We start from the raw sequence: 27,540 nt of genomic DNA on the forward strand, positions 1-27,540 counted from the left end.
TCACTTCCATCCCTTATTACCTTATCTGTTCTTTCTTTCCAAAACTGCTCACATCATACTTTGGTTATTATTTTGTTTGTTTCTGTGGCTTACTTTCCATCAGTATATGATCGTGTGAGCAGCACGATTCATATTTAAAGTGCCACACTGTGGCAGGATAAGGTAGGTTATATTTGATCACCAGCAAGAGAAGATACCTCTTTTAATTATTAATGCCTGGCTTATGGTTTTAAGACAGGAACTGCTGTTCATTTATGGAAAGGGCATATGTAGGGCAGCAAAAATAAAAGCAGATCTGGCGGCAAAAATGTTCAACACATACTGAAGAAATTGGGTGGCAGTCACTATCTGATTTACTAGAAATTAGGACAGATCTCTGACTGATATATCCAAGAAAGAAATCTCTCATATGTGAATGTAAAATGTAGCAGAACAAGAGAGATAGAGGGTGAAGAAGAAAACTATTTATAGAGAGGCTCCCTCTCCTGGCTCACATGCCAACTGCAAGTCAACCTAATTATTGGGTCATTGTGGAAGAAAGAGCTCAGTGTTTGAGGGAAAATGACAGCTGGTTTCTAAATGTGCTATGTTAGGTTAAGGGATGAGGAGAGGTTTTTTTCTATAGAGATAGCTCAATCAAAGTCTTGATGGGCTTCATGCTCATGGCAATAAGAGTATCTGATAATGAGCTGGTCCTAAAGTCTTTTCAAACCGAGGGGAGAGCCTCGGTTCTAAACTATGTCCACTTACTTTACCACAGGTGGACTCCAATTTGGTCTAAACAGTATGAATACTCTTGTAAATGGGAGACTCCAAGTAAATTTGCAAGCATTTCTAAAAACACGTTTTCGCTTTGTCATTATGGGTGAGTGTAGACTGATGACAAAAATGTTCAAAACGTGAAGGGCTGCGCCTACTGTCTGAAGCCATTGTACTGTATAGAGTGGCATCAGTTTTCTTATTAAATCTTGGAAAACTAGCAAATAAGCAAATTCTTCTAAACATCTGTTCTCTTAAGGATTCCTCGATTATCATAAAATCATTTATGGTTAAGAGGTAAAAGCCTTGTTTTCTTCTCTTGAGACAAAAGGAAGCTCAAACTATTGACTCGTCAGGCTAATCATTCACCCGAACCTCAAACAGTAACAGACATTCAGTACTTTACTAGAGCCAAGGTGGAGGGTAGTGTTTGAACTCTCCTCTTGTAACAACATACTTGCCAAACGCCACAGTTTTATCAGTCTACGCACTATATGTCTTGCGCTTTAAGTCATGAGAACAAACCCAATGTATATGATTTTACTGTATGGTCATTTTAAATTTGACAGAAGTAGCTGGTAGTTGGTTGCTAGTTAGTGTTGCATTAAACAGAGTTTGCTATCATACAGTATAAGATCAGTAACAGACTGGCCAGTGAAAAGACTTCTCGGTAATAGTGTTGGGGTTATGTAAGCTTCCAGCCTGTACAGATGGCCTCCTAACTGCCCTCCCTGCTTCTAGAGTGCTCACTTTGGTTTATGGCAATCGTAGAACATTAAACTATTGGGAAATACACCCACAGGATGGATTCACTTGGGGGGTGGGGGGTGCAGAGTAAGGGCCAAGTGCAGTGTCACTTCTGGTGAACTATAGTCACTGCTTATCATGAGGATGATATAATGACATCAAGATAGCATATCTTCTCTATGTGTCAGACTTGTTCTTTCCAGGCTAATACTTGTTCTGGAGTTCATCCCTGTCACTGATGGAGTTTGAAACATTTTTAAAAATTCTAATTTAGCACACCCTACTACTGTCATTTCCTCAAACCGAGCTCGAGTCCAGCCCACTGACTCTCAATCTGTGTCGTCCAGTCAGCCAAATGACCCATGCATATGTTGATAGTACACCTCACAAATCAGCTCTATCATAAAACCAGCCAAGCACACAGGCAGATCTGCTCCAGTGTTGAGTTCAGCCCAGGTTTCTATGACCCCACAATAAACCAGTTAATTATTACATCAGGCTGTCACCAGATTAAAGACACTGAAAATGGTTCTTTTACACACAGATCACTGCTTCTATGACATTTCTTACTGAACTCAATACTTTGTCAGAGATATTTTTGAATATACTTCTGTTTAATAGAGTTCAGCAATGTGTTTACTCTGGCTATAAATAAGATGGTAAAGTTTCAAGTTTTTTGCATAGTATATAGACCCTTTACAGAGATAATTATTTCTTCATACAACATAGTTCTGATCTAGAAAGTCGGCTGTCTTAACCGACTAAATGTATGTCAAGCAAACATATTCAGATTTGCATCTTGAAACTGACTACAATCAAAACCTATTTTTGTCCCCTAAATGCAGGATATGATAACTGTAACCGGTTGGAACATGTATTCAGTTAAGGGTTGGGTTGTCAGAGGCGAAAAAGACATGAATCAGTAAAGAAACAGTGAAGAACGCACAGCATGGATTCATGGAGACTTTGGATTTAGTGCTGAGTTCATCCGTAATTGAAATGAAAAAACATTGCAGCTGCCTTGACTGAAGTCTTTTGCTGAACGTTGAGGCGGATACACTGGAGCCTGACCTAGGTCAACCCTGCAGAGTGCATCTTGTCTTTCTCTGGCTTAATTCTTACCTTGACGAACAGGGAGATGTCAGGCTGGCTGGGGTCCGCCGGTGCCGCGCTGCTCTCATCTGGAAAGACATGCTCCAGAGTTTTCAGGCTGTAGTCGACAGAGTCCTCCGGCTTGGTGCCAGTGTTAGGGTGGCAGTACGCCATCAACATCCCGTCCTCAATATTATCCTCTTCCTGTATCCTTGGCTGAATCGGCGGGTCATTACATGTGTCTCCTGGGGAGGTGGAGGATGCTGACGAGCTCGATGAGCATCTTGACGCGCCGTGCGCCTCGCCGTTCACCTCGCCGTTCACCTCCTCCACCACAGAGTCCATCGTCACAGCTACTTTGTCCTCTGCAACTTCCTCCAACTTCCCCGAAGCTTTAACTTCATCGTCGTCACTGGATGAAGAGGACGAGCAGCTCTGTCTGTCCATGTCCCTGATGTCCATATAATCCGGCGAGCTGCACTCTGTCTCCACACAGGCATGGACCTGCACCTCGCCACACAGCTGCGCTGGCACCACACCTGCCTCTTGGTCCGGCCTGTCGGCTCCAGCACGGTGCTCTTCATGCACATCTCCCTTATCTGCTGTGTCACAGATGTTGTCCATGTTTGTGGCTGGTTTACTTTTTGGCAGGCCTGGGTTTTAAGGTAGAGTAGAAGCTGAATTGTTACAGTGGTGCACACAGTCCGCCTGCCTCTGCCTGACTGAAACCCTGGGCAAATTCCAGCGATAACGCATAAAAGACCTTTGATCCTTCAAGTTAACAAGTGATTAATGCAAAACTGTGAAGGACTGTGCCTTCAAGGACATTTGGCAGAGCAGGGACATCAGTTAAAGTGTGTCAGCCTAATCTGTAAGTGCAGTGATAGTTTTGTTCAGTCCTAAGAAGTTGAGAAAACGCGAAATGGTAAACAAACATAAATGTGAGTTTAGAAAGGTAACTTTAAAAACCTTTAAGCTTGTCCAACTTTTTTGAGCCCTGTTTATAGTCTCCAAGTCGATATTCCAAGTTTGTTATAACACTAGTTCACATTTGATCAAATTAGTTTGCTTTGTTGCCCAGCTAATTTTTACTTTAAATAATTCATACCCAAAGGACAATACAAAAATGACTGGGTGTGAGGAGAGATATGGATTCTTAACTGGGGGAAAGTTATCTGTTTTCTAACAGAGCAGTTGGGGAGGGTCTGTTTTGTTGGTGTAGAGTTGGGGGGGAGTTTTTAATGAACATACCGTATTACTGAGGGGCTTACTTTAAAAAAAAAGAACAATAAGGTTCATCCCCTACCTGTTTTTCATACTGTCCATAAGTCCTAAGAACCTACAAACTGACATTCTTATATCAGATTTCTTATCTGTATCCCTGAGAAATATAAAAACACAAATGGTGTGGGTTTACAGGATTGGCTAACCGTCTCATACAAACACATGTACACACACACATGCACACAGAAAAAAGAAAAACTACAGTGCATTGAATTTCACACAAGTCCCTTTATTTTCATGTTTTTTTTATGCATCAACATGGCAAAGATAGTTAAAATCTGTAAATCATATTAAATATCCATATGCCAAATCCAAGTTAATAATCAACTGAGATAAACCAGGTCACTTGTTCTTTACTAACAAGTGAACAATTTCAAATGATCTACATATAGTGATTTATTTCATTTCACTGTCAATAAGTCAGGGGATAAATTATCAGGTAACAGCTTTCTTTCATAAAAGGACAATTATCAGAAAATTAATTTCCATATAAATGGTTCAAAATGATTCATGTAAATTTTGTAAAAAGTCTATATCACAGTGGTGTCTGTCTTGTTTTGGGGGCACAGGTATTATAAGTCAGTGCATAAGCAAGCATAAGAACAAAAATGAACCAATTCTTTTTTTAAAGAGTTGAATAATTTACTGGCAGATTTGGATTCTACTTGACTTCCTACAGTCATACTAATTAAAAAGGTTTTGGTTTGAGGCACCCAAGTATTCTTATAATTTCAATAGCAACAATGAGTGAGAAGTGCAAATCATACATGACCTAAAAAGCATTCAACTACTGACCCTTCTATCCTGTAGTGCAAATCAGGGTAACAGTTCTTGCAAGTCATGCCCAAAGAGTCTTCTCAATCAAGCAACAACAACAACAGCAACAACAGCAAAATCCTTAAACTCCCTAAGAAGAAATAGCAATTGCACTTCACATTTCACCAACAAATGGCCATGGTTATGACAGTCAACATACAAACAGGAGAGCAGTCCACAGTAACCTTTAGAGAAAAATGCCCTCACAAACACAAACTCTACAAAAAATAATGTACACACAAGTGACTGCACACCTTAGAAAGATGTTCTCCATTAAGTTAAAAGGCAAATGATAACAGACTACTAAAGAGTAAGGTTGTGATGTGGTGGCTCATGGAATAACCTCCACATATGAGCAGCAGACTGGCACAGTGTGTGAGTATTAAGTGGATCCTCTGCTTCCAGGTAAATAACACTGACCCAGCCAAGCTCCTTAAACTAGCTGAGTTTTGATTCTTTAATCACAGCATTTGTATTTGTATGTCTAATTCAGTGCTCAGACCAACAAGTAGAACAGGTGGAAAAAAAAAATCTGACAAGTCGTTGATCATCCTTTAACTTGATGCAAATCATGCAAATCCGCTTATAGATTTGAAAATGTCAAATGAACCAAAGCTACTGCTGTTCCCATATACACTTATTTGCTGCTTTTAAGCTACCCTTGGAGTGTGGTTGTTTAGAACAGCTATACCTTCAGAGAAACTAATTTGTTTCAAGCATATCTGTCACCTTAAGCTTGATTTATGGTTCTGCATTGATTCTACACAGAGCCTACACAAGTTACATTTCTGGGGAGGTGCACGTCAGATTCAAGGCAGAACCATAAATCAAGCTTTAATATTACCAAGTCACAGTTTTGGCCACCAAAGATTCATACTCTCCAGAATCACAAGTTAAAATTCCACACTTTGAATTCTTACTTACTAAGTGACGATGAACATGATGAGATGGCATTAGGTAAAATTCACTATCAAAGCAAAGCTACAATAAAGCCCATGTAAACGTTTACTATCTTGAGTAAGCCTGCACCAGAAGCAAACCCTAGACATTTCCCTCATGCTCAAGCAAACAAGATGCACCTCTACGTATGATTAGATGGTTATATTCCCTTGACCACCAACTAATAAAAACAGCAGCACAATGGCAATTAGTGGTGCAAGGGAGGCGTTTAGTGGATGCTTCTGGACAGAGCAGACCACCTCAGGGAGAAATATCTCCTCTTCTTTTATGTCTGCCAACCTTTATTTCTTCAGCTACAGGTGCAAGTCCTCTTGCAGTAAGGGCTGTGACATCTCCCTGCTTCTGTGTTTTAGTGAAGGCAGCTGTTTGAGGGTCACTTGTCTGATGTAAACCACCAGAAAGCCTACCACCATCAACACACCGAAGAACGATCCCATGACAGGTGCATATGAGTACTCTTTGACCCTGGGAGGGATGCTGGGTGTGGATGGAGTTGGCTGTTGGGACAGGAGGTCCTTAACGTTTAAGAGGGAGCCATTGTTCGGCAGAGGGTGGATGGCCAGGATGTGGCACATGAGGGGATAAATGTCGACAGAGCGCATGGAGATCTTGACGTAATCCCGGCGAAAGGCCGGCCCACGGGCCACAAACACAGGCTGCATGCTGCGTAAGGTGTTGTCATAGCCATGGTTTCCCACTGGAGAGAAAAACAAACAAAATATTTGCATAAGTAGGTGCAATGAAACACAATGCACTATTAATAGAACAGGTGGAAGCTGCTGCTTGAAAATCTTGAAAAACAATTCACGCTGCCAAAAACCAGAACGCTGTCTTAACACAGCTTTAGCAGGCTGGAAAGCATACACATGAACGGCGCGGTCCTGTTCTGCACAATGGTCCAGCCCTCCTTGGCCTCCAGGATGATGGGCATGATCCTGATATTGTGCCTATAATGGAAGTGCTCGGGAATGTCTTTCTTCTTGTACGCCACCATGTTTGGGTTTGCATCCACCAGCTTACTATACACCTCCTCAAGCTTTCCTGCAGATACACAGATATAAAAATTATATTTCAGGAAAAGTAGCAAATAAGCAGGAAATTCAACATTTCAGAAATTAACCAATATTTATGGTAACAAAAAAATATAAGTGTAAACCACAAATTGTCATTTTACATTTTTTTTCTATAAATTAAGCAAATGACAAACATATTAATTAGTGAGCTTTAGAGTTGCTGGTTGGCAGATTTTGTTATGTTAGGACAGACCCAGGTAAACTGTTTACCTCTCTTTCTAGTGTGCTGTGCTAAGATAACCATCTCCTAGCTGTAGCCTCATATTTATCAAACAGGTATCAACCATTTAGCCCTGGACAAGAAAGAAAATATCCCAAAGCCCTTCCCAAAATGTCAAAGTACTGGTTGTTTAAGTGATACCTTCTTTAGGCAGTATTCCCACCACTGGACTCTTATCCACCCAGGTGTACAAGTCTCTGCTCACGTACTCATCCAGTTCTATGATTTTATCAGAGAAAAGCTGTGTCATCCCGTGGTCACTGGTCACTATCAGGTTCACTGTCTCATACAGCCTGGCTTTCTTGAGCTCGTTAATGAGAAAGCCAAGCTTCTCATCGATATCTACGATGACTGCATCCATGCGAGGACTCTGAGGTCCCAAACTGTGCCCACTCTTATCAGGCTCTTCCCAGTACAGAACTCCAAAATCCACCGCCTCCTCTTTAGGTGCTGAGAGCCACTCAATAATCCGCTCCACCCGAGTTTCAAAGGAAACTGAGGCGTTGTACGGGAGGTACTGAGTGGGGTACAAGCCATGGATCTTCACATCAGACCCCGGCCACATTGCCGCTCCGCTCCTCCCTCCAGCTTTCTGAATGGTCACCCAGAGAGGTACTGCCTCCTCCCACCACCGTGAATCATAAATACTGTCTGTCTCCATGGAGAAGGACCGGTTCAGAGTGGGATCGTACATCTCATTGGCTACAATGCCGTGCGTCTCGGCATACAGTCCCGTCACCAAGCTGTAGTGGTCGGGAAAGGTTTTAGTGATGTAAGCGTTTTCCACCTGCTCCACCGTTACTCCCTCATTCATGAGACTGTGGAAGTTAGGCGTGGGCACCCGGTCAACGTAGTCCCAGCGGAAGCCATCAAAGGACACTAGCAGCAGCTTGGGCCGGTCCGGCACACTGTGGTCCCTGAGCCCATGTTGGTTCAAGCGATGGAGGGAGACCAGAGGCAACAGCAGGGTCCACAGGCAGACCACAGGGCCACAGCCTCCTCGCAACAAGCAGCCCAGCATAGTGTGGTGTGGGATGAGATGACCTACAAAGAGACACAAAAACAGCAAAGGCCTAGCAATTAACTCCTGCTGACTGGAGAATTACAGCGTAGTATATGGACACTCCTGCTCACATAATTTTGTGTAGTTTTGCTCTGGGGCTGTTTTGGTGGTTTGGTCTATGTACCTTACAGGAAACCAGAATGCTACAGCATACAATATTTTAGAGAAGAGGACAACGTGCCTGTGCCTGTGTGTATGCATGATTCTGTTGTCTTTAAAATGTCAGAAAAGAGGGGGAAGGGCCCATTGTTTTTAAATGAAATGTTGGAGGAACTGTTTGTGGTTCTGAGATACTCCATGCTTTAGAAGTTACTATTTAGTTGCTATTTATTTGACTTGTGCTGAAGTGACAGAGGCGAAGTGGATCAGCTGATCAGTTAAACACTTTATCACTTAGTCACCATCAGCTGTCTCCAACTTCTCATATATGCTGTTTATTCCTGTTTTATATCATTCTAGACCGTCTATTGCTTCTAGGCTGCTGGATGAACAAAACAAGCAACTGAAAAAGATGTCACCCTGGGTTCAAATATTAATCAGTCAGACAACAAATCAACAGATTGACTAGTGAAAGTACTGCTTATTTCCTTTAGTGTGGCTATGATGAGTACCATGGTTTAAAGCTGTGTAGTGGTAGCCTACTAAGATAACCTAAATTCCACGCAATACACAATCTTTAGATGTAATACTGACACCTACAAACCAGTTTCACACATAAACGCAGGATCAGGAGAACAATGATGTCACCGTAAATTTGGGACACTGAGAATATAACGACTGCAATGCATCTTTAAAAGAGACTTAATTACAAATGAATTAACAAGTGAACAATCAGACACATTAAAGAGGACCCGTGGTTTTGCACTGCAGTGCCAAGAGCAACACGCAGCTCTGCTTGCAACAATAAGAAAACCACACACGGCAGCATGTCCATATGCAATATGTGAAGCGGTATATATATATATATATATATATTTTAAAAAAAAGCTGTCAGAAAATGCACAAATCCAAAACGCGAAATATTGTGCTGTCAACCCCCTTACCTTGTTATCTGATCCTGCACCGGCTCGGCTTGTGTGGCACACCGAGATAAACAACCGGACTCGTTTATGCTCGAAGGAAGTCCCGCCTATCAACCTTCTGTGTCAGTCGTTTTTATTTACAAGCATTAAACCAAACAGGTCTTATGGAGACGAAATGCTGGTGGGTGTTTCCTGCACATGAATCCTTCGACTCATCCTCTAGATTTCAGTGCGATCGACGAAAGTACAGGTCGCAATGACGTAATGTAGGATGAGGGAAAGGGTGGGCGGAGGGGGGGGGGGTATAATGAAATAGCCCTAGACATCTGGACGTCAGTCAAGTTACAGTCATTAACACTTTGAGTTAAATAAATAAATACGGGAAGTCAATTAGGTATGAATAATGTAACCTATGAATGTGAAGGACGTTACATATAAAGATGAAAAGACAGATGACGTCACGGCTCCTTACTAAAAATAGTACATTTTAAAGATGTTCCCGCTCTTATTCCATCAGTTGTTTTTTTGTTTTGTTTCCATATGTTAATGCTGAAAGTGCAATGCAATAGCCCTCCTGCTAAAATAGTGAAAAAACTATCCACAAGGTGTCAGTGAAGACCTGAGGGATGGCTTTCTTCACATTCATAAAGAAAGATGGCATCTCAGTAAGGTCACTGCATAGTGAGAGCCAGATTATTTCTGACCCTCATACAAGCACTTCCATTTCAGTAGAAAGAAAGATTAGTTTACTGATGTGTAATGCTTGAATGCATCATTTGTATTATCTCATAATAGAGCCTATTCATTTAATGCAATGTCCTGTCACCTTTCTTGGAAGCTTGCATTAATTGAATGACCTTCATTTGGGATTATGACCAAAACCTCCACAACAGCTAATAAATGGACACTGAGGTAGAACTGCTGTTTTCTAATTTGTAAGCCAAAATAGGTGAGTAGTGCTCACAAAATGCAACATCTACTCCACAACAACTGGGTGACTCAGTTTCTTGATGGAAAACTATGTGGTATAACTGGAAGCTCCAGAACAGGAAATAACTCCTACACCTGCATGAGAGAGACTTGTTTAATCCGCTGCTGTTTCCAAGGTCAAGAATGAACTCTGAATCTCAAAATCATTTTGTTTAAATAAACTTTAATTCACACTCTTTATGTGCTGCATATGTGCTGCACTGGGATTTGACAGAAGGATTTGTCCATTATAAAATCAGGTTAGTTTTAAGTTCATGTTTGTTAATAACTCACATTGAATACATACAGACCAGTGGACACATTAAGGGGCAAATTTGAATACATGAGTGGAGAAGCACAAGGGCGGCAGATGTTTTCTTTTAGGCCATGGTGGTTACTGCAAGGTTTGATAATAGATATGATAATAAAATTTGTCCTTTAAATTGGCACCCATCTGTATATATCCGATTGGCACAAAAACTCCAATCACATAAACAATGAATATTCTACACCTTTGATTAACAGACCGATCTTGAGTTTGATTTGTAATTTTAATTTATGATTTTTAGTGCATAAATACAAAACGTTGTTTGCTGTATTTTCTAGTGAGTAGTGTGGACACATTTCAATTGGCAATGGAGCAAGGCCACTATGTGCCTTAAACAGAATAATAACAATCTTAAAATCTGTTCTAAGCCTCAAGAGACATGTCAAGGCCACTGGATGGCAGATATGCTGCATCGATTTTGCAGAATTAATATAAGTTAAGCATCCTCAAACCTAAGACCCCAAAGCAAGCGCTTGATTTGTTATTTCACTGTATTACATTGTCAGCCAACTATAATTTAAAACAGAAATGTATAGTAAGAAACTTTGCCCATGCATATAATTCCCTCAAAGATTTTTGATGATGGTTTTCTGATTATTTCAAAGAAAGTAGGATTATAAATCCTTAAATTTAACAAGTAGCTATAACTGTCTGATAAACGTAATGGAGTAAAAAGTGCAATATTTTCCTCTGAAATAGAAGTATAAAGTAATAATATGCAAGTAAAGTACCTCTAAGTTATAGGTAAGCAGTGGAATAAATATTTGCTTTCCATCACTGAGACAATTTTGCCCTGACGTTTTGTAGTTTCCTGTGTGCGAATTCTCTACTGACGTTGACTTGTGAATTTTTTATTGATACACTGGAAAGCTTTCTGAAATTCCAAACATAGTGTCTAGGGTGCACAGGATCAGACACTTGAAAAATCTAAATCTTAAATCATTAAAAAAGGAAAACATCCAAAAGAAAAATATTATATAGTAGAGTATGTAACAAAAAGGTAGTAACCAGATCAAATGTACAAACTGAACATTAAAGGTGCACCTATCATCAGTTGTGTTACACAACTATTAAAAGATTTTTCAAAAAATGTTTATGGATTCATTTTTACTTTTTGTACCTTTCGTTTCTGTAAGTATGAGATGTAGCCTACAGGTTCCTCATTGTGTTTTCTGTTGCCATTTAGCTGACAGTGTGGATCTGTGTTGGAACAGTGGAGAAGCCATCAAGCTATCGGTTCCTGTGTGTTCTGGGTTGATGTCTAAAACAGCTATACACGTATACATATATGAAGGGGTTTTTGTTTGTTTGTTTGGGCAGAAAAGCTCTTTCTGCTGAGATCTGTAGCTTTGTCTCTCTGTCTATTGTGATGTTACACAAGGATGCTGAGAATGGTTTTGTCGATTTCTTTGTAGAGCTTTAATGGTCATTGTATGTTTAAAATGGTCACGAATATCCTTATACATTGTGGAATATGGTGATAGCCATTGTTTTGTAGAAGGTATTCTGGATGTTCATTGTAGCAACGTTGATACAGTAGAATCACCATACACTCTTGGAAGCAGAGCCTTATTATAAATTGAACAAACAGCAAAACACAATGCTTATCTGGTCATTGTGTTGCCCACATTGTGCCATTGTGTCCATCTTTCTGGTCCTTTGTGTTTTATTTGATATTCTCTGCCTCATCCTACATTACCCAGATCCGCCGAGAGTCGGCCCTGCTGTCATTGGCCTGTCTCCACTTTCCCTCTCAGCCGTCGCCGACTGCTGGGATCTACGCACAAAGGGCGCATAGCCAATCACAGGTAGCCTCGGCTAAGTCTCGGCCAATGTTCTCGACCCTGTTATTTACATAGACACGAGACGAGCCAATCAGGAGTCATCACAGGAGAGGATTTTGACCGCTCTATCCAATGGCTGTGGGAGGTACAGAGTTTTGGGGAGTGCATATAATCAACATATTATCGGAGGTGCTTAGGTATTGATCCTGTATTTCGAGGTAGTTCAAATTCACCTCTCTTGGACCTTTGGGTTTGACCTTAATATTTGCGTGCGTGTTTGAGAATAATTCACGGGGAAAATGCCGAAGAGAAAGGTGAGTTTTGTTTACGCCGCCAGCTCACTTCACTGTAGTTCTTCTGCTCTTGCATTTCAGGAAAATAGCGGTGCGCGATTTTGTGGCGACGTCGAGGCAGGTGAGGTGATGCCAAAGTTTGAGGAAGCGTCTTTTTCTCCTCAGCCTTTCAGATCTATTGACTCGTCTTTCCATGTTTTGGAGACATTTCAGGAGCACCACTGGATCATTTTACACTGTTAATGTGCCAGTGTTCATCTCAATGGCCGTTCTTGCGGTCGTTTTATTTGCCACTTCCCTGTCCACCGTGCGCACTGGTGAATGTCAGACGAATCCGCCGGATGGATGGATGCGTAACGTTAATCCCGTGGGAGACGTGCGCGATGATAATTCTTCTGGCCGCGTTTCACGCATATATGCCACTTATGGATTCTAAAAATAATGTGTAATTTAACCGCAAATAAAACGCTCGACATATCCCTGTCTCATTTCGGTTGCTCTGTGGTGACGAATGGTAGACGCCGCGCCAATTGAACAAACCTATATCCAGATGGAAAGAGGACTAAAGACAGGGGCTCAGGCTTAATTGTCGCTGTGTTAAAAGAGCATTGCACGACGAGCTCCAGTGCATTGTATCGGTGTGTACATGGAAACAGGTTTTCTACGATGTGACAACTGCCATTGTCTGCGCAGATTCGCCTATGAGGACAGAGAATGGGGGCCTCTAGGGGCGGAGGTCGCCCACATGCAAATGATGCGATTGCCAACCTGCAGGCTGAACCAATATATTTTTCATGGTGGGGGTGGACTTTTCTGTGCACCGTCCTCACCTACCTGCAGCGTGAATATAACACCCTCATGGTATAATCATCAAAATGAAAGCTGACCGCCCTCACGGTGCGTCATTAATGGCGTCTAAATGAATCCCTGATTATTTTCCATTATTCTTTAGGGGCCTCATCTCTTGACATGTAAGCAAGATGCCTCCATTAAAATGGAAATCACCAGAGAGCTCCCAGCAGCGTCATATATCTTCATCAGATAATGTGAAAATGCAATTGGTACGTGTATCTCAACGCAATGTCCGAACTTAGATTAACATTTTGTTTTATTTATAACGAAAAAGTACAGGTTCATTGTTTCTATTATTTTGAGCAAATTACAAAATGATACACAAATTCATAAAATGGAAAAAATACATTTTGAATCATGAAATTTAATCCCTTTGAAATTCTGAAAATCCTTTGTATTGCGCACAATTCTATGGAAACCCTGGATATATGGATAAATGATTGTAATAGGCCAGTCTATTGTGTATTAGTTAATAAACCAGGATGCCACCAGAAGCATAAAGAACTTATTTTGTTTAATATTGCTATTATTCTGTGTATTTATTAGGGGTTTTTCACAATTTTGTGTCACACCAACAGCTTATTTTAATCAATTAATGGCATATCGTTCAATTTATTAATTGTTTGGGTTCTAAAAAGTAAAAAAAAAAAAAAAAATCCCAGTACAGTTTCCCATAGTCCAAGCGGATATCTTCACATCACTGTTTTTATTTGACCTACAGTCTAAAACATAAAGATATTCAATTAATTGTTATAAAAGACAAAGAAAACCCGCAAATATTCAAATATAAGAGGCAGAGTCACTGTATTTCTGCCACCTTTGCTCAAAAAAGAAAAACATAAACAATCCTAAATGTTTATCAAAATAGGTGCAAATTTTTATTGATAACTTTTAATCGACTAATAATTTCAGCTGTAGTTAAACCTTTATTATATTATTATTATAAGTTGGATTAAATGTTCAAGAGATGAGGTGTTTATCTAAAGAAAAAGGAAAGAAGAAAAAGTCGGTTTCAAGCTTTGTGAGCATTTTGTTTTATTATTCATTCTGGTTCTCTATATTACTTCAGATATGAGAAGCAACATGTGCACAGAGTAAAAAGTAAAGTAATGAATCAAACTCAGAAAGTTAATAGCATGCTCTCGATGGGTTTACACGTTGGGGGCTGGCTTGTCAGTATGTAACTACACATACCCACCCTGTTAACAGTCTGTTTGTTGTCGTATTAAATACAGTCTCCAGAGGGTACTGAGGGCAAGGAGGCCCCCAAAGTCACAAAACAAGAGGTAAATATTTTGGGTGTGCTTGTGTGCTTTGTTTTTGTTTTGGTACTGCGAGAGCGTGTGAGTGAGTGAGACATCAAGCACATCAGTTCAAGATGAGGCCGCAAAGGTACAACTGATATCTGTCTCTGTCACTCTCTCTCTCTCTCTCGCTGATCAACCCTTGCACCGGTAGCCCACCAGAAGGTCAGAGAGATTGTCAGCGGTAAGCTTCGTTCTTCCTCTCCCTGTCTTCACCTCTGTCACTGTCCTCTCCTTCCTCTCCCCGCCTCAGTCTGTTACCAAGACTCCGAGTAAAGTCCTCGCCCAGTTTATGGATTTGATCAGTGCAATTTGTAAATTCCATAAACATACGCCCTGAGGGTTGAGTCTGGTTTGCTATGCATGTCTTTTCTTTGTTGTCAGTGTCCATTTTCAATGTGGGCTGTTGCAAGACTTTGTTGATAAGTAGGGCTGCAGGAAGTGTGCATATAACACGTTAGTAATCCTTAAAGTTAATGGCCATTGAATATTATTCCAACTCAGTTCTCAACTATAAGTGAAAATATTAACAGTAACCAGAACTATTTTGAAAAACGTCCAGTTTGCACCGAAATGGCTTTGTTCCTTGAATCGTAGTAAAACTAATGATTATGGTCAGGAGCCATGATAATATTATCTAGCAGGCATATCACTAGGTGGTTGTTTTATATGATCCTGCAGCTCTGCTTAAATAGACCGTCTTTTTATCTGTGTGGTACTTTGCATGTTGAACCGATCTGTATAGTATCTTTGCATGTGCTTGTACATTTGCATGTGCACTTGACGGGACAGTTTGACAATATGGGAAAAGTGCTTATTTTCTTTAGTTAGATGAGGAGATCAATGTCACTCTCATGTCTGTACAATAGCTGTTAAGCCTGTGACACACCAAGCTGACGGTCGGCCATCAGCCACTGTCGGTGAGTGTTTGTTGCCCTTTTCTTCGTGGTGTGCCCTGCACCGCTGGCACTAGGCGGACCCTGTCGGTGGCGTTTCACCCCACTCAGCATATTGAATTGGCATCAGGTCTTGTCGGCGAAAGGAACTGCTATGACACTGCTAGTTCTTTGATGTTGGCATGGAGCGTCTCTACCCTAAAGCTACATGCCAGCTATCTAAACCTAGCAGAAAGACTGGAAATGGGGAAGCAGTTGTGTATATCCAAAAGTTAAAAAAGACCTACCAGGACCGCTAAAGCTATCTTCTATCTTTTTTGTCTGTTTTGTGTAAAAATTGACAACTTGCCATTTTATGAGGGTCGTGTGCTTGATGCGTTCTTGGCTGGGTGACCTTTGGAGACAACAGGAAGTCACTGTGCTAGCTGTTTGCTGTTTCCCAGTTTTTTTGCTATGCTAAGCTACGTAACTGTCTGTTGGCTGTAGCTTCATGTTTAACAGACAGACACTTGAGTGGTAAGAAGAATAAAGAGAATAAGCATAGTTCCCAAACAGTCAAAATAGTCCTTTAAGCTTCTGATTTTACACTTTCCAGAAATGCACTATGTTAACATGCTATGCTAGATTTTATTTTGATATTTATTTGACTGCCGTCAGTGGTCAGCTTATTTAATAACATGTTTGTAGCAGTAAACCAGCACTGAGTGCATGATGCATGAAAATAGTCTCTTTTTTCAAATCTTTTCCAAATTCTGATAAGGTGGAGGTCATTTCCTACGTGTTATTACCCTGTAAATGTTAAGCCCACTTCCCCTAATGTAAGAAAAATGAATCTTTCATTTATCATCTCGTGTGGAGTTAATGATTTCTAAAAAAAACAACAAAAACGGATAGTCTAAGAATCATGGCTTCATTTTGTTGCAGCGGTGATACTGTAGTGTGAGGTTTCAGGGTTATATGGTCCACACTCAGCAAAACTCTTGGAAAAACTTCTGCAGCGGCCATACTCACACTGACTAAACCCCATCTGATATAGTCATTGCACCTTGGTCTGAGGTCAGTTCACTTTTAGAGGAGGCAGATATTTAAAACTACTGAGCACAGTAATACTGTCAGATTCCATTGCATGTGACATACAAATACTTCATTGTTTTTAATGTTTACAGTGGGAGTCCATGCAGATGTTCTGATCATCTGTTTGCTCATTATCCTAATGAATTTTCTAAGCAGCTCTTGTGGCTCAAGCATATTCTTTAAAACAATACTAAAATGGCCTGGAAGTGTGAAGAGGAAAGGGGACTACAACTAAACTAATATTTCTCCAAACACTGTGCACCGTGAGCTCGATCAGTCCTAACTGGCATTTGTGTAATCAGCAGAAACCTGCTCCACCCAAGCCTGAGGCCAAGCCCAAGAAGGCCATCGTCAAGGTAAAGCACATATGCAAACACGAGTGCACACATTCATACAACTGCCCCCGCCATCATTTATTTATATCCCCATAAACCTGCAACTGTCTCAGGCACACGGTTGCCTCTCACTACTTGTTTATGTGCATGAGCAAGGCTGCTGGTTGTGGAAAACACACACAGAGAATTTCTCACAGGCAAACTTACTTCACATTTATACCTACAGTATCCAGGGATCATTATTTTCACCTGTATTCATTCACTTGTATCAGAGAGGCCAAGCCTCCACCAAGGCAGCTCAGTTTTCCCATAATGTCCATTCCATCTAAAATAATATCATTAGTAGTTTGAAGGTTATTGGGGGGGAAAAGCAATATCTCACTAATGGCAGTTTTCTTCAGGATGTAGCTCAGTAACTTGAAGATACATCAAATCTGGTGACACTCTAGTGAATCAGCAGAGTTTCAGTTAGAATTTGATCTTAGTTTCAAGTCTGTAGGGCGGCACAGTGGAGCAGCGGATAGTACTGTTGTCTCACAAGCCTGGGCCGACCCGGGGCCTTTCTGTGTGGAGTTTGCATGTTCTCCCTGTGCCTGTGTGGGTTCTCTCCAGCTTCCTCCCACAGTCCAAAGACATGCATCTTAGGTTGACTGGTGACTCTAAATTGCCTGTAATAATATTCTGGATCAACAGATCAGACTTTGGTGTGTTGTAGAGTTTATGCTAATGTCATTGTGCAGTTTTTGTTAAATGCCGGTAAAAACTCTTTGGCAGAGGTTATGTTTGATCACTGATGCACATTCATTCATCCATCCATTTTCTAAACCGCTTAGTCCCAAACGGGGTCATGGGGGGCTGGAGCCAATCCCAGCCAGCTGCGGGCGAAAGGCGGGGTACACCCTGGACAGGTCGCCAGCCCATCACAGTGATGCACATTCACATTTTTGTATTTTTGTTTATTAGGACAGGCAACACTGTTGTTTTGCAGCAGGATACAGAAGAAGATAGACTTAAAATGTTCAAATGTGGTTTGAAAAACTGTTTCAGACGATCTTTTAAATTTTGGGGGGGGGTTTGGTATAAATTGAGTTGATTTGACAAAAAAATCCAAATAGGGGAGCCTCACACCTACTTAATATTATTTGGAAGTCAGAGAGAGAAAACCTATTATGTCTGATAATATCTGCCATCATTAGTATAATGCAGTGAATGTTATTGTCATTTTTTTCCTTGCAGAAGGTGGCAGATGATAAAGGGGCGAAGGGAAAGAAAGGTGGTGCTAAGGGAAAGAAGGAAGATGGTCCTGCCCAGAACGGAGAGACCAAGACCAATGAGGTACATGGGGAAAAAAACAGAAAAGAAATCTCAGAGGAAAATATACACAGCCCGAGAAAGACTATCAAATAATTATTTTTTTCACTTTGTCTCAATTTGTGTATGAACATGAACACACTACACCTATATTCTTTCATATCCCACTGCACAATCACATCTGTTTCTTATCAACAATACACACTTTCCACTTACATGTATGTATGCTGATACGCACACACACACACACACACACACGCACACAGATAGATGTGTCCCGTCCATCTGTCAGTGTGTCCTCCATCAGAAGCACAGCTCCCTCCTTGATATCAGTGAGAGGGCAGAGTGAGACAGTCAGAGTTAAGGGTATGGTTGAGTGTTTCTAATCCATCTGTGGAGTATGTTTTGATACTAACATACATGGGTAAAAATACCTAGTGTGCTTTGAAGTGCTGTGGGGGGGGTGAAAGAGAGACTGTAGTGAGAAGAGGAAGTTGGGATGTCTGGCTTTGTCCTTACTGTGCAGTAAAGTGGGCATACGCAGATTTTTCTTATATGTGAGCAGGAAGATTTGCAGCTGCTCACAGGGTTGTGACGTGATACATTATTGGCTTGCTGTGTTTATACATATCTGGCTCCACCAGCAATCAGGCAGAGGTAACAGATTGGAGATGTTTGGAAAGGTCATGCACAGAGCCCTTGTTGAGAAAATGTTGATTCCTGCTCATATTAGAGTTATGGGTTTCAGTGAGAAGCTTTTCTGAGCTGTTTATTGAAAAAGCCTAGCTGCAGAGGTACAGATATCTCAGTTTTGAATATTACAATTCAAGAGAGTGCACATATGTGCTATGCAAGTGTTTGTCCGTCAACTAAGCCGGTCTTGTGAAAGCATGATTTTAGGCTGTAAAAAATATTCACTGAGGAGCATTGGAGCTGGCAGTTTGATGCTGGTCTCAGTCTCACATTAAAGATTTGGTTCAGTCTAATCACAGACGTATTTCCTAGTGGTATCTGCCCATGCAGCTATGAGTTTTATTTGCTTAGGCTTTGAGATATCCATAACTTTAACGCAAAACATGGATGAATGGAATCTTGCAGCACTCACGTCACTGAAAAATGACACTTGTAAACTCAATGGCAGAATGAGTTTTCAGGAAAAGGGGTCCAGATACCATTAATAATCCACAGACCTCTCTGTGAACAGTTCTCATTGCACTGTTCTCTACCAATGAACTGGTCCCAGGTACAGCTGCTCACACTGTGGTCTGTAGATGATGCAGTTTTTTCAACTTTCAAAGGTGGATATTTGAAAACCTCAGCACAAAATAAATAAATAAAATGAATCTGTTACTCATAAATTATGAAGATTTCCTAATCAAATTTTAAAAAAGAAACTCTTGGTCAACGTGAGCAGCAAGTGGGAAACACTACAGATAAGGCTAGAACCAAGAGGTGGTTGGCTTAGCTTAGCATAAAGACAGGGAACAGTGGGAAACAGGAACTAGATGTTCACAGATGGATTTCGTTTCCTTTGGAGGGAGCCAGGCTCGCCGTTTCACTTCTTTTCCAGTCTTTATGCTACACTAGGCTAACCCCCTCCTGGCTGTAGCCTCTAGTTGTATCATACAGAGAACAAGAAAACAAATACGAGTATTTTCCAAAATGTCAGCCAGTTCCTTGAAGGATTCTTCAGAAATATTATCAACCCACTGCTTTTCTTGAATGTATTCAAAGAATGTCCTTGCAGATTCTCAGTCATCCAGGTCATAGTAAGCTGAAAAAACATGATGAACTGATGAAGCCTTCGACCTAAACGTCTTCGACCTAAAACCAAGTCCATTTGATTTTTTTTTCTACATTTTTTCAGCATATTCAAAGAATATTTAAGGTTAAACTTTAAAACTTTTGCAGAACAGATGGTGTGTTTTCCTGTTCTGGAAACCTGTGGCTTGGTCCAACAGATGTGCCAAGTTATTTGACTGCTTTGTAAAACCCCTAACCATGTCAAATGTGGAACACAAGCTGATGTAAACTCAGTAAACATGCTTCTAGCAGCAGAGCCATCAAGACAAAACCTGTCAAGTGAGTGGCGCATTCATTCAGGTCTTCCATAGCTCGTGTTGATGTTTCAGTGCAGAATGAATGCACTAGCTACACCAACTGGGAACTTTAGTTGACCAAGCCAAGCAAAGGTTGTGTGTGTGTGTGTGTGTGTGTGTGTGTGGCTTGCTTTCCGAGGCTAGTCGATTCCAGTCTGCTCTGGGATCCACCATACTTTAACTCATCCATCTGTATATAACCCTTTTCCTTGTTTCTCCCTTCAGGTAACTGAGGCAGGGGAAGAGGGTACTCAGGAGAAGGCGTAAAGACACTGGCGCATCCACACCGACTTGTCCCTCAGACTCCATGGCAGCAAAGCATCTTTTTTTACTGACAATTTTTGTACCATGCCGAATTTTTTTTAGAATTGTGATAGTAGAGACGGACAACCAGCAGCCCCATCCAATATCTTTACACTCTTTTCAGCTCCCTTCATCTTCAGTATCTAGGGAGCTCCTCCATTCTGTATCGCTATACGTTCTGCCTCTCAGAAGAAAAGAGAGAATCAAGTGGCTTTATTGGACAGCTGCAGATGTTCTTCACACTACAACCACGACTGTTATGATCTCTAAACCAGCTCTACCTATGTCTGTAGTTACTGTTCCCTGTAAAAGAGGATCGTTATAATCTGGCACCTCCCCTGCTGGTTAAAGGTGAATTTGTGGATGTGCGTGACAGCAGTTTGGATGCAGAGCTACAAGAATCCAGGTCCATAGTCACCATGGAGAACATCTGCAGCTTTTTTTAAAAAATCTTAATTTTTAGATCGCCACATTTGTGTTTCACATAGCTCCTTTTTGTGTGTGTGTGTGTGTGTGTGTGTGTGTGTGTGTGTGCATGAGTGGGTGTGTTTGTGGGTCTCTGTGTTTGACTTTGTTCACATCTCCCACCCCCACCTGCACCACCTTTATTCCCCCAGCCGACCTCCTTGCCCTGCAGTAGAGTGACATAGCAATAATGAGTGGTGCTTCTGTTCTAGACAGCTCTATTGGCTTTGGACCCTCTGGGCTTCTTTGAGTTTCATCCTGTTGGGAGACTATTTTGAAATAAAAGAAAAACTTGATGTCACATGGGAGTTTTTCTGTTTCCTCACTCATTGGTGAATAAAACTACTGTGTGTATATCTATGGTGTGCATTATATGTATATTTTCTCTAGGTGGGCAGCAGTGCTGTCTGTGCTGGCTTTTGTAGTTTGGAAAACTCAGGTAACCTATGTGAAGCTGTGAGACTGCAGGTAGTACTGTATGTGTTCTGCTTGTGTGTGAGAGCTCATTTTCAATGTGTTCATGTTTAGAGTTACCTTTAAACCGACACAAAGGCAGTACTGCATGTCTGTGTATATTTGTGCGTGAGGCTGCCGAGGGCTCACAGCTGTGTTAAATACAACTGCTGTGTCAGATAGTGAAAAGTCAGCATTTGCCAGAGTGGTGGGACCTGATGAAAACATCTGAGCTCTTCACTGAGAGGCAAGCCATCACTCACACTCATGGAGCAATGTGGAGTTGTGAAGTGATGATGTCTGAATATCACAGATAGTAGAGAGGCCAATAAAAATGTATTATCAGGAACCTCAGTCAACAGTATACCTCTTGTATGATGTAACAGTAATAGGAAAGTGATGAATAGGCTACAGAAAAATATATAAATTTTTTTTCTTAAGTGAAAAATCCTCCACTATGATAAGCTGACTTTTTTAGCACACACACACACTATACCATTAAAAATTCAAGTTTTGCAGGTAAACAGATTAATATCTGTGTGTGAGAATGTAGACTTTTGTGCAAAAAGAGAATGATAACAGTGAATATCGATGATAAATATGTACACAGACTAATCCATCAGAGCTACAAGGGCAACACAAGAAGGGTTGATAAAAACAAACCTAAAGGTACTTTACAGTATAAGCCTCCTTGATTATAATCTTTCAGTTCTTGTGGCATTTCCGAACCCTTGACACAGAATGGAGTGTGAGGGGAGAGGGGATTCTCATAGTGTTCTCATAGTCTCAAATATAGAACTACAGAATACTGTTTGGTAAAGGGTGTGGATTTGATTGGTCAGTCATAATTGAGCTTGAAGAGTTTCAAAATAATAGAAGAGGCACTTGTCAGAGAAATTACCATCATGTCTGACTGTGCTGGGTAAGACAAGCTGAAAGCTTCCAGTTGACACTGCGTTGGCACTAATAATCAGTGAATTCCTATTTATGCTACAGGAAGAGAAAATGCATTTCTGCTCATTATAGATAACCTTTAACATATCTGTGACCCAATATCAGATGAAAAGTGCAAAATGAAGTTGCCTCCTTGTGGCCATGTCAGTCAGCACAGTAACAACTGCAGGATGAAAGAGCAAATGGAAGCGACTGACCAGGTCTAAAAATTTAAACTTGGCCTTAATCCATGCCACAGTGTTTTCCCTGAGTCATAAAGCCTGTAGAGATTGCAGGGTAAAGTAGGGGTTTCACACATCTGAAGGTGTACTAACCGCTGCAATAAAGAAGGTGAACTTTCACTCTGAAAGTGACCCTATTATTCCTGAGTAGGGTCACAGGGGGCTGGAGCATGTCTATAATAAAAGGTGTTTATTGGTCAACTGTATTTGTAACAACACCACAACCCAAGTCCATGGAGTCACAGATTCAGCATTACATAAAATTAGCTCATGGCACCACTAAACTAATTGCCACACTCTCATTTATACAAATAGAATATCCCTTCCACTTTTGTCCAGAGTAAAGAGTATTCCCATCTATCTAACACTTTTTACAGAATAAATGGTAGGTGATGTAGTAGCTAGGTACTTACAACAGGCCTGTTAGGTAAAGTATATTCTTAACACTGCCAGAATGTATCCATATCTACTAAGTAAAGCATTTAACAATAACAAAAAACAAAAACAAAAATGACTTTCACACATGAACACTGCATAGGATTTGTGAAAAATGTGTGGACTCCAGCCTGTCTGACCCTACTCATTATATGGCTACATGTACATAAGATGTTGAATATTTATTTGATTATTCAAAGCTTCCTGCACTTACAAAAAGTAGAATTTAAATCAACAGAACAGTAAGTGTGTATTGAGTGTGTGTGCATGCAGTTCAAAGGGAGAAAAACTATCATTTGAAAAATTGCATTAAAGATGAGGGTTTTTTTTTCTTCTTTTTAACCAAAATAGATTTTAATAAATAACAGAGGCTGAGAATTAGTCAGTCATCTGTTCAGACCCCAAACTGGTCTGTTTCCTGATGCCTTTGCCAGGGAGACATGCACTAGACGCTTGGTATTTATACCAGTGCCTGCATTTTTTGAAATTATTGTATAACAAAACAAATAAAACAGGAAAAAGTGATAAAAATTCAAGGTAGGGCTGTACCTTGTCAGGTGTTTCAAATACACTGTGGTTGTTTATAACTATGTCACACACATACTTTTAGACTATAGGTCCCCTAGTTTGCTGTATTACCCTCAATAGGGAGAATAGGGAGCCAGACCATAGTTTTTACTTAACAGAATGTGAAAAAATTGTAATAATAAGCAGAATAGTAATTACAGTAACTTCTTGTGCTTACATTTGTTTCTTACTTCAAATAAGAAAAACAGTTCATAAGGTCAGGAAGAGGAGACTGGACTTGTGCTTGAAATTGGTAAACTATTTTTAATAAGTTTATCTCCCTCAAACATTTGATTTGATAATCAAAAATAACACGTTTTGTTCCTTTTTTATTCACAGCACTCTAATGCACTGCAGAGGAAGTGTGCTGTCATATAGCCCATTTACTTAATAAACTTCCCTGATAATGTATCTTGACTGACTGTCTCATTGCCCTTAAATTCCTGTAACTCACGAGGTTTCATTCATTAAGCTGCATTCCCCTTCTTCTCTAACCCTTCCCCCATTTTACTGCCAGGCAGTATCTAGAAGAGAAATGGACGACTTCCCCACCAAACAGCTCCCAGAGAGAGAGAGTGGGTGTGTTACCTAGACATTTTGTTACACAATAACGACAGGGTAAAACGCGAGGCCAACGTGAACACACACACACCACACAATGCTGGTTATATCATTCAATAAATTATAGCTAAAACGATTAGTTCGGATGTAAATCCCCCTCAAGCACAGGAGCCATATTTTACATCCGCATCTAAAAATACAGAAAATATAACGGCGTTTACGTTGTATCAACCCGCCTTTAAGTTAAATGTATTTAATTATAATATTGTAGATGATAAAACGTGATAACTGTTATCGAGCTACGAAGTAGTAACAGCCATTCTACAGCAGCGTATCCTCTCCTACAGCAAACTGCCATTTCTACCTCCCCTCTACAGTGGCGTGCGTAAAACACACTACTGATAACCTTCCGCAGAGAGCTTGCGCTTTTTTCCTTTGAGGGGGAGGGGGATTTAAACAAATGTCTCTTCACAACCAAACAACCACCACTAAAATTCATTACGAGGTGTATTAAACTCAGGGATATCTTGGATGATGATGCTGTGCCTGAGAAAGACAGTGTTTGTATAGTAAACAGCACGGCGCGCACTAATTGTCGCTTGGCGTAGGAATACTCGACGCAGCCGGGACTTTGTCAGAACGGAGCTGAATGGAGGCAGCCTCTTCCTGGTGGATAAACAGTGACAGCTACAGGGCAGCCACCTAGACCCGCCACACAGGCTCTGGCGCTGCCCGGGCAAACAACACCAAAATGGCTTCAGACAGTACACACATCGCGCACTTGACTTCTGGTGAGTAAAGGAGATCGTAAAATATGTCATGGTTGTTTTAATATCCCCCCAGTTTCCTCGGTGCCCTCTTCTAACGCAGCTCCCGTGCTGTTCTTCCCCTCCAACCATACCAGAACTGTACTTCCTAATAGCCCGATTTCTAGAAGCTGGACCGTGTCAAAAAGCAGCCGAGGTTGGTGTTTTTGTATTTTAGGATAATTTATAATATGTCCGAAATTGTCATGGGGAATAATTTTGTATTTTTATCCTATTTTCAGACCCTGATAAGGGAGGTGGAGGAGAAGGAGGTAAGCAGTCAGCAGTACGAAGAGATGCTTCACTCTGCACTGTACTTTGTGATGTTGCCTTTACTCTGATATGTCATTTACTGTTTTAAAACATCACTCGATACATTTATAAACTGGATGACCACACTCGACACTATTTTTCCACCTTAGCTGTTACCCAAAAGGCTGGACTGGACAGGGCAGGAGCACCCCGGGACGTACGAAAATTTGGTAAGGGAGCTCTATAACTGAGGAAAAAGTTTTTAGAGAGCAAAATAAAAATTGAATTTCCCGCAATTTTTAAATCAGGTGGTAAAGAAAAAACTGAAAAGGACTTTGCAGGGGGAGCTGGCTGCAAGCTGGGGGTGCTTTAGGGCACCAAGGGGTCAGGTCCCAGCCCCCAGTGCACCCTTGTGTGCGACTTTGGCACCATGCATGTCCTAAAGGTTTTAATGGTTGTTGTGAAATGTGTGTGAAATGTTGATACGTCATGAGTGTTGTGGTGTAGGAGCGCCAGGATCCGGAGGAGGGACTCCCTGCGCCACTAGAGAGAGATGGAGGCGCTCTAGTCCTGCAAGAAGCATAATTTGTGTGCATGGGTTGAAGACACACAGGGGGTTAAGAGTTAGAAAAGAGGACTTTTTCAGGAGAATATAAACACTATGTTCAGTAAAGCTTGAGTTACAGCTCCCGTTTGAGGGGAGGCTGCTGGCCGGTTGTTGTGGAGTCATTTTGGAGAGCAGTTTTGGGGGATTGTGGTGCAAGCTCGGATAGAAAAGAAGAGGGAGATCAGTTTGTATGAAGATGCGAGGTAACGTCCGGCTGATATCTTCTAATCGCGCTATTAATTGACGTTAATTGTCATGTAAACAAACAGGACTCGCCTGAAAGCGCCGTTTACGCATGGGGGCGTGGAGAGAATTAATCCTCGCTTCTATATTTATTTTTTAGCCACTGTGCTCGACGTGTTTCTTCAAATTTTTTTGCTGTTTTATGTTTTAGTTTAACATTAATACAAAAATAATAACTTATGACCTATTTAATGTACAAAGACCTAAGTTTTTGTGGATTTTCCCTCGCGTATCCACAGAAGCAGACCGACGAACATTGAAGGTCGCATGAAGTGTGGCTCGAACGGGATGCAAATCTTTACGTTTAAGAAATTATTTACTCTTTTTCCGCCTGCCTGTTTTTCTCTCTCTTCCTGCTTGGCTCACTCGGCTCTCCGTTCCTCCTCCTCCTCCCATACCCACTCGTTCAGCCTGCCTCCTGTCTATTGTGCATAATTTCCTCTATTAAAAATACTGCGGACGGGTTTTAATTATTAGACCAAATGGGGTAAAAAGAGCTTTTTAAGGCAGGAGCTGGATCACGGTTGGATTTATCAGCAGTTTGTAGGTTGATGGTACAGAAGATGGTTGGGAGGCAAGGAGGAATCAACGCTGACTTCAGTGATATTGTAGTAATTAACAGTATTAATTGTGTCTTATTAATTAAGGCGGATTAATTAGATGCATGGTTGTTTTCATTTTACGTATATAATTAATCAGTAGTAGAATACCCCTATAAATATGGGCCTATTAGTTAATGAAATAACATGCTTTTGTTATTATAACCTTAAATATATGTATATCACCTTATTAATTTCACATTTTTGCCATTAATAATTAGCACATTTCATCCTGGTGGTGTATTGTAATTACTACAAATCCATGGATAGAGACTAATATTTGAGATGAAATATATTTATAGATGTTTGAAGAGGGTTTTGAGATGTAAGGCTGTAGTTACATGGTACAGAAGGTGCCTTGCAGTCCTGTGTGGAGGACCATGTGCTTTGTGGTGGTGCTGTTGTGACAGGGGGCGTGTTATCCATTACCCTTCAGAAGCAAGTAAAATGGAGCAAATTGTTATTACACTCTATTGGTGTGTATATGTGTGTCTCTGGTGTACCTGAGAGGGGTTAGTGTGCTGATATGTGCATAGAAACACTGATCACGTATCTGAACCGGCAAGGATGTTGGAAGCAATTAAGGGGTCATTAATTCTGTGTGTGTGTGTGTGTGTGTGTGTGTGTGTGTGAGAGAGAGAGAGAGAGAGAGGAATAATTGTTTAATTCCAGGCCTGTTTGACCCTGTTCAGATATTTAAATGAGATGTGTCTGAAACAAAGCTGATTACTGCATGCCTGGTCTAAATCAACACTTTTGAAATAATCCTGAAATAAACACAGTCCAGCATGCT

At 40.9% G+C, this 27,540-nt stretch overlaps 3 protein-coding genes across 6 annotated transcripts in view; 2 read left to right on the forward strand and 1 right to left on the reverse strand.

Moving 5' to 3' along the window:
• Positions 1-4,113: 4,113 nt before the first annotated feature.
• enpp5 (ectonucleotide pyrophosphatase/phosphodiesterase 5) lies at positions 4,114-9,290 on the reverse strand. The gene is made up of 4 exons (XM_020603592.1): positions 9,058-9,290; positions 7,093-7,995; positions 6,523-6,699; positions 4,114-6,355 (listed from the first exon to the last, which is right to left on the reverse strand). The coding sequence occupies exons 2-4, from the start codon at positions 7,970-7,972 to the stop codon at positions 5,952-5,954; spliced, it is 1,461 nt and encodes a 486-aa protein (XP_020459248.1). The 5' UTR covers positions 7,973-7,995; positions 9,058-9,290; the 3' UTR covers positions 4,114-5,951.
• Positions 9,291-12,249: 2,959 nt separating this feature from the next.
• On the forward strand, positions 12,250-21,345 carry hmgn3 (high mobility group nucleosomal binding domain 3). 4 transcript variants are annotated; one of them, XM_020603771.1, is made up of 6 exons: positions 12,250-12,431; positions 14,498-14,548; positions 14,721-14,750; positions 16,839-16,892; positions 18,108-18,206; positions 20,507-21,345. In XM_020603771.1, exons 1-6 carry the CDS (start codon positions 12,417-12,419, stop codon positions 20,546-20,548), a joined length of 291 nt encoding a protein of 96 aa, XP_020459427.1. In that variant the 5' UTR covers positions 12,250-12,416; the 3' UTR covers positions 20,549-21,345. The 4 variants fall into 4 exon arrangements, with proteins under 4 accessions (XP_020459427.1, XP_020459428.1, XP_020459425.1 ...); XM_020603772.1 differs by having other exon boundaries at positions 12,253-12,431; positions 16,842-16,892; XM_020603769.1 differs by lacking the exon at positions 12,250-12,431 and adding an exon at positions 12,466-13,471.
• Positions 21,346-24,893: 3,548 nt separating this feature from the next.
• phip (PHIP subunit of CUL4-Ring ligase complex) overlaps positions 24,894-27,540 on the forward strand; it is a 34,961-nt gene continuing 32,314 nt past the window's right edge. Inside the window, exons 1-4 of the mRNA XM_020603698.1 lie at positions 24,894-25,031; positions 25,145-25,203; positions 25,289-25,318; positions 25,469-25,528. Of these exons, the coding sequence (XP_020459354.1) occupies positions 24,992-25,031; positions 25,145-25,203; positions 25,289-25,318; positions 25,469-25,528 (189 nt within the window). The 5' untranslated portion in view covers positions 24,894-24,991. The remainder of the gene's footprint in view (positions 25,032-25,144; positions 25,204-25,288; positions 25,319-25,468; positions 25,529-27,540) is intronic.

This window comes from Monopterus albus, unplaced genomic scaffold (assembly GCF_001952655.1).
Source record: "Monopterus albus unplaced genomic scaffold, M_albus_1.0 scaffold62.1, whole genome shotgun sequence".
Lineage (NCBI taxonomy): Eukaryota > Metazoa > Chordata > Actinopteri > Synbranchiformes > Synbranchidae > Monopterus > Monopterus albus.